Consider the following 10,968-nt stretch of genomic DNA (forward strand, 5'->3'; position numbering starts at 1 on the left):
CACAGCTCTTCACTGATTGGCTGGTGCCCGGTCTACCACTTCTAGAGTTCTTGCAAACCTTGCTGGAGAGAAATGAAATTGAGAGGAGGCACTAGGTGGCGCCAGCCTGGCTACTGGTTCACTGCTTCCACTGGCACAACAACTGCATCCAACCAATTTAGCTACATATATATTATTACGCATAAATGCTGATCATTTGAAAATATATTTATTTAGGTAAAGATAAAAGTAATAGACTCATTTCCAATATTGATAGAATGTGATTTTCAGTATTAAATCACAGTCATTTCTTTTGTATTTCCATGTGGTCTTACATGTGTGGTCCCTCAGTGGTCCAGGTAGGTTCATAGTGGTCCATGGGTGTGTACTAGTCTATGTGCTCTTCTACTTGTTCTGATACAGCTCAAGATCATTCTAAAGATATTCAGAAAAGCCTTGCCACCAAGGAGCTTGCAAATGCATCATTTCCATCCTGCAAATGTGACTAGTATCTAGTATTTAGTATCTATACCTGCTCAAATGAGTATCTACTTTTGATATTAGTGTTAGTGTTGATTATTATCAGATTTTCGATTCATTTGACAACCCTATAGTCAAGTGTCTTGCCTGTAGTTAACACAGAGTTTTGTAATAATGTAAATATAATGTACATTTCACCACTAGTTTGAAATCACTTTGCTTAGGTGGATATTCTGAAATGATTCTTAAAAAACACATTAATAACAACAGTCAGGATTTGTCAAAATATAAGTATTTTATTTTGAAGGGCTACAAATCGGTCCTACTTCCTGTAATAACAATAGCTTTAGATTGTACTTGTGAGGCTCATTACTTTTGACAGTTTTCATACCATTCAGTTCACATGTAGGTCACAACTCATTTTCCAATAGAGTAATTTACACCAATGACATAATGCGTGTATATACAAAACATAATACAAGACTTTTAGGGTAGTTTACTCCTCAGCTATAATCACGCTAAAATGACTTGGAAGGCAATATAGTTTCAGATGTTGATTGGTGTAAAAGTTCAAAGGTGCACTGCGTAACTTTTCTGGTGGAGCGTCCGTCAAACTTTCTTCGTGGAGATGTTATCGCTTTGTCTGGAATGTTTCACAGTGTGGCGTTAAACCTTTCTATCTTCATGGAGACCAGACCAAACTAAGTTACAGGTCAGATCTGTGGAGAGGCGTCCCCGCTCAGTCAGAATGCCTGTTTTTGTTTTGTTTTTTAGGTATTTTTGAGCTCTAAAACGTGCAATTGCATAAAGGTGCAGGTGATGGACCCTTCAAAAGCTGTACTATGTAACATTTTCAGGTGTGTATGTATGTGGGAGGGATAAGTGGGAGGTTATGGGGTCTATCATGCTTGTTTCCATGGAGATGTATAACGTGCTGCTTTGAAAAGTCCACAGTAAGCCATTAAACTATTTTGCATTTGTTAAACTCCACGTGCTTTCCTGCTCGAAAATAACCTTGTAAAACTGCATTCTTACTGTACGTAGGCTTGCCTCTACGCAGACCTGACTTGTAACTTAGTGCCAGGTTGCATTCCGGACCAAGAGATAAAATAGTCACGGAAACAAGCAGGTGTTGGACGAGCCATCGCAAAAGTTACATAATTCACCTTTAATTGCACTCTTCAGAAATCACATGGACCACATTATGAAACATAGAAAACATTGACTAACATTGTCTGACCTCTTAAAAGTCTTAATATCCTTTTGTTTCATCACTATATCTTCCACTAAAGCAACTACCTCAGACTCTTGGGTTTTCAGGTGTTATGGGCGCCATTTTGAGGACTTTTAACACTCCATCCATCATCAATTTTTCAGTTTTTTTTTTTTGACCCCAAGACTCAACTAACTGTTCTCTGGTATTTTTATTTTTTTTTATAGATATTTGCATCGGTAACATCCTTATTTTTTCTTAAGTGTAAAACATATTAATAATAATTTTAATAATCTATGGATGCTGCTTGTTTCTATGAATATGTCATTGTTCTGCCTGGAATGTTCCACAGTGTTACATTAAACAGCTCTACCTTACATTTATTCAATTATAAGTGGTTTTATAGCTCAAAAATACCTATAAAAACAGACATTCAGACTGTGAGCAGGTTGCTTCTCCACAGATCTGAGCTGTAACGTGGTCTGGTTTGGTCTCAATGAAGATAGAAACACACAGCAAAAAGTGGAGTGTTAAAATTGACTCTCACAGAATCAATTTTAACATTTTCTCAGGGTTTAGATGAGTCCAATCTGTTCTAGAGTTAATTTGACATTTTTGGAAATGTTAATTAAGCAACACTGCAGCAAAGTTCCTGTTTAACCCCGAAATTTTGAGTATTTTGAGAGTAAACAGATAACACTTTTTAGGGTTATCCTCATTTGGCTAAACAGCACACAGATGTGTTTTATTTTTACACTTTATTTTCGTTAATTTGAGATGAAATATGTGTAATACTGGTTCAAACTGGTCTTCTCTCGCAGGAGTTTGAAGTGGTGGGCAGGAGGTACCAAATTAACACTAAGGGAGGTTGAATTAACACTAGCGGAAGTTGAATTAACACTGGGGGAAGTTGAATTAACACTGGGGGAAGTTGAATTAACACTGGGGGAAGCTGAATTAACACTGGGGGAAGTTGAATTAACACTGGGGGAAGTTGAATTAACACTGGGGGAAGTTGAATTAACACTGGGGGAAGCTGAATTAACACTAGTGGAAGTTGAATTAACACTGGGGGAAGTTGAATTAACACTGGGGGAAGCTGAATTAACACTAGTGGAAGCTGAATTAACACTGGGGGAAGCTGAATTAACACTGGGGGAAGCTGAATTAACACTGGGGGAAGCTGAATTAACACTGGGGGAAGCTGAATTAACACTGGGGGAAGCTGAATTAACACTGGGGGAAGCTGAATTAGTTTCAACCATATCATCTCTGGCAAATCACCCCAACTCAAACCCCCACAGTATGACATTAAACAGCTCTACCTTACATTTATTCAGTTACCGGTTTTATAGCTTAAAAATACTTAGAAAATCAGGCATTTTGACTCTGAGTGGGGTCGCCTCTCCACAGATCTGACCTGTAACTTGGTCTGGTTTAGTCTCCTTGAAGATAGAAAGGTTTAATATCATACTGTGAACCATTCCAGATGAAGAAATAACATCTCCATGGAGAAAAGTTACACCGTGCACCTGTAAGTTCAGTTCAGCTCTCCAGCAGTGATTCAAGGAAATGTTTGGATCAGTACAGCCGTCCTCCTCTGAAAACAAGCAGCTAAAAAAAGATCTCTTATTGACCTGTTGCTGGAAAGTCCCTGGTTCAATAATTTCGGAGAAACAAGTTTGCAAATTAAACTTTAAAACACATCATCTTCAAGTGGATTCCAACTGCAAATTAAAACGCAATAGGTTTATTTTTGATTTCTTAAAAACTATTATAAGTGCACTACTGTATGTAACGTTTTGGCACCTGCTTGTTTCTATGGATATGTCAGTGCTCTGTCTGGAATGTTCCACAGTGTGACATTAAACAGCTCTAATTTACATTTAGAGATCAAAAATATGTAGAAAAACAGGCATTCTGTCTGTGAGCGGGGTCTGGTTTGATCTCTGTGATGATTGAAAGCTTTAATGACATACTGTGAAACATTCCAGACAAAGCAAAAACATGTCCAGGAAGAAAAGCAAAATTACACAAAGCCCTTTTAAAAATTATTAAGGCTGCGTTCGCACTGCTCACTTTATTTCCACTTTAAGGCACTGTACTTGATTTTTACTTCTTAAAAACATAAAAACAGAACTAGTTTTAAATGGTTTGCAGTGGTCCAAAGTTATTCCTCACTTACATTATGCATTCAGAGTATTTTAATTATTTCTCAAGAGCTGCTTATACAATATATCTGTAGTGAGACAAGACTAAATCTGATCAAACACAAGGGAAAAATCAGGTAGAGGACTTTTAAAGAGCGGGTATTTTACTTAACACTAACATATTTAGATCACCATGTTACCTTGCATTGTTTAGAAAATCTTATATACGCTTTTATAAGTTTCATTGTCATTTTTGATGCTCTGAGTCTCCTCTCGTTTGCTCCCTTTTGCTCCCCGCAAGTCACTCCCCCTTCAGATCGCTATCACAACACAATCAGCGCGAACCTCACTACTGAAACGACTGCACATGCATCAGCTTTGTGAAGTTGCTGTGTGCAGTTTCGTATCCTTGTCGTGTGGGAACATGGGCGACGTAAGCTTGTGTGTGAAGATTGGGCAAAATTTGATAGGTAACTGTAAAGAGGGTTTGAATAGGGCCTGGGAGAGATCATTAAATTACTCAAACATGCACAGATGACATCTACAACGTCTTCGGGCGTGTTTTAATTAGGGAATGACATTATAACATGGTAGAAAGCTCAAGAAAATCAATTTTGCACAATACTCCCTCTCTTTAAGTCCTGATATAGACTTGGTTTGGTCTTGGTTTAGTTCTGATTTAGTCCAGTCCCATTTAGTTGATTTAGTTGATGTGGTGTGTGAACGCAGCATAAATGTTAACTTTTTTTCAATTACAGCACAAGTTTTTAAAGCAAATGTTTATTAAAATGTAAAATAGTATAAAAACGCAGTCTTTTAGCTCAGGTTTCTCAAGAAAAACACAATTAGAAGACCACAACCCTGCATTCATAAATAAAATCTCCCTTCTACGACACCTGGTTTGGTCCCAGCTGACAAACTGCGCTGTAGGCCCAGTCTGATGAATACAACATGAATCATACATTTCAGATGTTGCTGCTGGCTGCTCTGTGGCGGTGCTTTCGTGGCCTGTGGGAGATCTGGGTCTCGTCACAGCTGCTCGGTGTAGTTGGCGGGGAACAGGCCGGTCTTGCCCCGCAGTTTCCCCGTCCACCAGGAGGGGTCGTTGCGGTCCAAAACCTCGATAATGTCTCCAGCTCTGAACTCCAGCTCGTCTCCCTCTTCAGCCGTGAAGTCGTACAAGGCCCTCACCTGGATCATGTTCACTCGCTGTGGGGGAAAAGTGCAGGGAATTTTAAGTTCAAGGTTCTTTATAATGCAACATTTACTTCCAGTCATTTTTATGAGTTTTAAATTTGTATTGCTAATAAAATTTGAGAGGATACAAGTAAACACCTCCAGCCATACCATCATAGCCGACCATGTTTAAAGGTGCATTCTGAAACTTTTTGGTTGGGGATCCGTCACCTGCTTGTTTCTATGGAGATGTCATTCCTCTGCCTGGAATGTTCCACAGTATGACATTAAACAGCTCTACCTTACATTCATTCAATTACAGGTGGAAAAACAGGCATTCTGACTGTGAGCAAGGCTGCCTCTCCACAGATCTAAACTGTAACTTGGTCTGATTTGGTCTCCATGAAGCGCTTTGAGTGCCTTCAAAGTGGAAAAGCGTAAAAGAAGAAGATAGAGAGGTTTAATGTCGTACTGTGAAACATTCCAGACGATACAATAACATCTCCATGGAGAAAAGCATTTGATGAACACACTTTTAAAGTAACTATATAAAGTTGAATTTAATGAAAAGACTAATAAAACTGCAATAATTATTTTACGTGTCAAATGTGTTGCATCAGGTTTTATTGTTTCTTTGAACAGGCTATTTTATTGAGTTATTTCACACACACACACACACACACAAACAGTCATAGCTTTAAAATGATACCTAAAAATCTATGCAGTAAGAAAGCTTTCTGAAATATTCGTATACATAGAACAGAAATCCACACATATTTGGCTGTATGATGTATGATGTGTAAATTGTCCATCAGCAGTGGCACTCCTACACAGATTTTCGAGTGTGTGTGTTATTTTCACAAAATGAAAATAATTTACAATTATGCTTTCTTCAGTACAAAGTACAGTACTCTACTGTCAAAAATGCATCACTTCACAGGCATCATTTATTGAACAGAAGAAACATCCATCGAGATTGAGATAGCAGAGAGGGTAAAAGCGGAGGGGAACAGAGTAATGGCACAACAAGGAGCTACAACAGCTGACCAACAGATGGGTTCATTATAACTGATTGTAAAAATATACTTGTCTTGCCACATTGAATTCAAGGACCGAACGCTTCTGTGTAATATTGTCTATAATTACCTACTCTGATGGATAAAATACACACAATATTTTACACATTTTATGTACAACTGGACTCATCGAATCGAGTTTACGAATATTTATTTTATACTCAACTACAGACAAATATGCACAGATTTCTAATCTACGCACATACATTTTTCGGAAAGCTTTCTTACTCCGCAGCAATCATCTTGTAACTCACGTTGAGAGTCACTGCTCTATAATATGGGCGTGTTTGTGTGTGTTTGTACCTGAGGAGGAGGCAGAGGCTCAGAGGGTCTTCGTGACATAGCTGAGCTGAGGGGGCTGCGACTGCGCTGTGCTGAGTGCCCGATGGTATGTGCGCGCTCCTCCAGACGCACCGTCTACAAACACACACACAAACAAACATCTGTAAATATCTGCATCCAGAAAGCAGATTTTTAAAGGTCCTATACTTTTTTTTCCCTATATTTTTTATTATCAAGTGAGCATAAGTAGCGTTTGTTTCGAAGCAGAGGCGGCGTACCATTTGACTGTGAGGCTGGTCTGAGGCTCTTCGTGGAACATTGGACTTTAGAGTGGGAGAGTTACATGGCTCTGGGAGACTTCCTCTTTTTAACTGTGAGAAGCATAGACACATAGAACCTAAATAAAAGAATGAATGTAATGTATAGTAGTAAAATGATCTGGTCGTCGACTGGAGTATTCTAGTAGACATTCAATTTTTTTTTTTTTTACTTATTCATCAAGTTCATTTAAAATGTTCACATTAGTACTAGATTTAACTGTTTGATTTCAAAATGTCTTATGTCGTTTTTTTATTGCTCTCTGCAGACAATTAATAAAGTTGTTTCTTCTACAATGAAATTCATAGAGAGATCTTCACTAAACCCTGATATAGACTTGGTTAGGTCCTGTTTTAATCCTAGTTTAGTTGATCAAGTGTTAGAGTTAGAGGTAGTGTGATTTAGCCCAGGTTTAAATCCAGTCTCAGTTTTGATGTGGTGTGTGAACGTAGCCTAAAATGATAATAACTTATGATTATTTGTCAATTAGAGCACAGGTTTTTAACTCTGCAGACAATTATGAAAGCTGTTTCTTTTACAATGAAATTCATAGATAACACTTTATAATAACTACACCTTATTTAGCCCAAGTAAAGCATGAACAAACACTTAATAATGATTCACACTTAGTAACTACTTAATTACAGCATTAAATAGCACTTAATTTGCAGTTAATTAGCCTGTGCTGTAAATAGCTATACTCATAATGATTTCATACTTAGTTACTCACTAAAGAACTATTTGTTTGTGTAGTCGTAAATGCATATTGAACTAATAATAATCTTAAATCAACTGTGATCCACTGAATTCAGAATTTGCCAGGAGCATAAACTGTACACGCACAGCTACTACAAGAGATACTTCTAGTGGTAATTGTGTTGTCCCAGTGTACAGGACAACTCTTGGTCAGTCTCTTTCTCTGCCAAAGGGGCTGCACTGTGGAATTGTTTACCAGCTGATGTAAAATTGGAAACAAACAGAAAAAAAAATTAAAACTAAAGTTAAATTATTCTATGTTTCCAACCAAAAATGCTCTCACTGAAGATGTAATAATGCACTATATTTCTTATCTGTATGTAACTAATGCGTCTCGTCTGTTTTTATGCATGCAGCTTAGATTTTTTTCTACGGACAGGTGTTGAAAACTAGAACTTGTGCTGAAACACTAAAAAAAATGTTTGTGACTTGTCTAATGCGATTGTGATGTCAAGTTAAACACTTCTTAACAAGAGAATGATTTACTAGCACTGCAATGCAATATCTGTTCGTTAAGTCTTTTTGAGAGTTTTTCTAATTATACTTTATCAAGTATTCATTAAGGTTGGCCAAATTCTAAAGAAACAATAATAGAATTTTCACACTATTTAGTAATTTCTTAGGCAGTTTATCTATTATTTTTGCAGACTTCACTGAATAGACTTAAATATGTATTAGGGTGGCACGGTTCATGAAGAAAAAAAAAACGTTCAGTTCGCAACGTGTGCATACTGTACGGTCTCCACGGTTCCTGGCTTGCGCATTGTAGCCTCATGCCCATATGTGACCTGTTTCGCTTTGGCACAAAAGAAGAGGTGTGGAGGGTGGGTGCTGCGCGTCACGTGTAGAAATGGCAAGTAGGACAGAAGAGGGCCGCCCAGAGATGGAGGAAGCACCCGTGTCGCTCTTTCACACGACACAGAACTGCCCCAGGAGCACGTTGTACTGATGGTAAATGCACAAATACAATCAAAGATTCATGCTCTCTGTGTATTTTGAAGGGGATGCGTGCCTACGCTTGCGTAGAGAGTCAAAAAACAGGATGGATCTTATTTTCTGAAATCTACGTGCACAGGACGCGCTCCTCCATACGCACGTCTAGCACGTACAGTGGAGCCGCCCTCATTCACTTTCCATGCATTCTAAAAGTTACGCATCCAAAATTTGCAGTTTTCACACTCGCATAGGGTGAAATACTCATACAGTGGAGCCAGGCCCTTAACCTTGCAGCCAAGAGTGCAGTCTCACTAAACCAAGTGTCCCGACTCCTGAGGAGGGTTAGGAAGGTGGTAACATTTTCTCACCGAAGCACAACAGCTGCCTATGTCCAATAATAATGTGCTTAAAGTCAAGTCAAATTCAGTTTGTGCATGATTACATTACTAACTATAATTTTACAACTTTTTTAATGCTGTATCCTAAATTGTGGATAATTAAGATAACATAAGATATGATGAAGTATATTTCTGGAGATTAAAGATTAAAAAGAAAAAATTACAACAAGAACCGTACCAAACCATAACCCACAACCTTAAACCGCCATACGAACTGAACCGTGAATTTTGTGAACCGCGCCACTCCTAATATGTATACAACTGAAACAGAAAATGCAACACCAAAGTTCTTGTAGAGGTGCAAATGCAAGGAAACCCAATTTAAAAGTGAAAAAATGCACAGCACATTCACACTCTGGGATATGAGCATCTGGCCTGGCAACCATTTTGTATACTGTGGTCCAAGGCAAGAAAAATTATCTGATGAAGACTTCTTGCCGAAATGTTATTTAAGATAGAAAAAAAGTGAGCTATGCATTTTTTCACACAATAATAATACAACTAGCAATGGCATCTTGACTCAAACACGCATGAATCACTGTGAGTACAACTACAGGAGGGTAAATGAGGTATCTTTCTAAAAAGTGGATTTTGCTGAATATGTTTGCTTTAAAGAACTATTAATTAATTATGATTTAAGTCTTAGTTCATGCTTTATTAAGGTGTAAAAGTGTAATTATTTATTCTAAAGTGTTACCATAATATTATAAGATTAAGAGTTCTAGCTTTAGGTTCATTATAGCTTCCTACTATGTGCAACATTTTGAAGATACAATATTTGGTTTAAATAGTTAATCGCTATGGCAACAGTATGACATGCTGATAAATGTGCGCTGACCGGCTGCGTGGAGGAGGGGCTGCGTGTTCCCGGGGTGCCGTCATTGAGGTAGATCTCCTGTGTTCTGGAGATTGTGGTATTTTTGTAATATTCCACCAGTTTATTTAAAGAGGTGAACTTCTCCGACCACAGGAAGTACTGGCCCTTATTGTCCCTCATGACTTTGAAATGCTGGACTTCATTCTCATGTCTGAAAAACACACAAATATGAGGTTAGGTTAGGCTTGAACACAGGCTAATATCTGCTTTTTATATAAAGGTTACCATGTGTTTTATATCACAAATGTGAGAATATTTGCAGTTTGTGTTTATTAAGTAAGATTAACTGCAAGTGTAAATGATTCTAGGCAAGGCAAGGCAAGGCAAGTTTATTTGTACAGCACAATTCGTACACAAAGTAATTCAAAGTGCTTTACAGAATAAGAAATACATTAAAATCATAATAAAAACAAATCAAAACATAAATAATCATCAAGATTAAAATTAAAAAAGAGAGACATAAATTGGAGAGAAGAGTGCGGAATGAAAACCTTTCAGTTATATGCACAGTTAAACAGAAATGTTTTGAGCCTGGATTTAAACAGCGTCACAGAAGAGTCTGTCTCACATGTTCAGAAGACTGTTCCAGGTTTTAGCTGCATGAACCTGAAACGCTGACTCCCCTTGTTTAGTCCTGACTCTGGGCACCAGCAGGAGGCCGGTCCCTGAGGTCCTCAGAGTGTGAGATGGTTCATATGACACTAACATGTCACAGATGTACTTTGGTGCTCGACCATGGAGAGACTTGCACACAAGCAGAGCTGCTTTAAAAGTTTATTCTCTGAGCCACAGGAAGCCAGTGCAGAGACCTGAGCACAGGACTTATGTGCTCGTACTTCCTAGTTCGAGTAAGGACCCGAGCTGCAGCGTTCTGGATGTTCTGCAGCGTCTCACAGCTCATTTGGAGAGACCAGTGAGCAGACCATTACAGTAGTCTAACCTACTGGAGACAAATGCATGGATAAGTTTCTCCAAGTCTGATTTAGACAGTAAACCTTTGATTTTTGCTATGTTTTTTAGATGGTAAAAGGCTGCAGATGTTATTGATTTTATGTGACTGTTAAAGTTCAAGTCTGAGTCCATTATTACCCCTAGATTTCTTGCCTGATTTGAAGGTTTTAGAGCGAGAGACTGGGAACTAGGGGACTAGGAACATTACATTTGAGAGATCTGAATTTTTGAGACTGAAATATGAACAAATACAAGAATTATGCATTTTAGAACATTTTTAAAGAGGTCCAAACTACAACACAACATGTAGTAGTAGTAGAAGTAGTAGTAGTAGTAGTAGTAGTAGTAGTAGTATCAGTAGTAGTATATAGTAGTA

General features: G+C 38.0%; 1 protein-coding gene across 2 annotated transcripts in view; it reads right to left on the minus strand.

The window, feature by feature from the left end:
* Positions 1–735: 735 nt before the first annotated feature.
* grap2a (GRB2 related adaptor protein 2a) overlaps positions 736–10,968 on the minus strand; it is a 39,068-nt gene continuing 28,835 nt past the window's right edge. The window contains exons 5-8 of one of the 2 annotated variants that reach the window (XM_020933183.2): positions 9,603–9,792; positions 6,635–6,727; positions 6,378–6,491; positions 736–5,031 (exon numbers count right to left, since the gene is read on the minus strand). In XM_020933183.2, the coding sequence (XP_020788842.2) occupies positions 4,852–5,031; positions 6,378–6,491; positions 6,635–6,727; positions 9,603–9,792 (577 nt within the window). In that variant the 3' untranslated portion in view covers positions 736–4,851. The remainder of the gene's footprint in view (positions 5,032–6,377; positions 6,492–6,634; positions 6,728–9,602; positions 9,793–10,968) is intronic. The other variant, XM_020933184.2, reaches the window with a different exon arrangement.

The sequence above is a fragment of the Boleophthalmus pectinirostris genome, unplaced genomic scaffold (genome assembly GCF_026225935.1).
Source record: "Boleophthalmus pectinirostris isolate CB_2022bp ecotype Guang Dong unplaced genomic scaffold, ASM2622593v1 HiC_scaffold_17, whole genome shotgun sequence".
NCBI classification, from domain to species: Eukaryota; Metazoa; Chordata; class Actinopteri; order Gobiiformes; family Gobiidae; genus Boleophthalmus; species Boleophthalmus pectinirostris.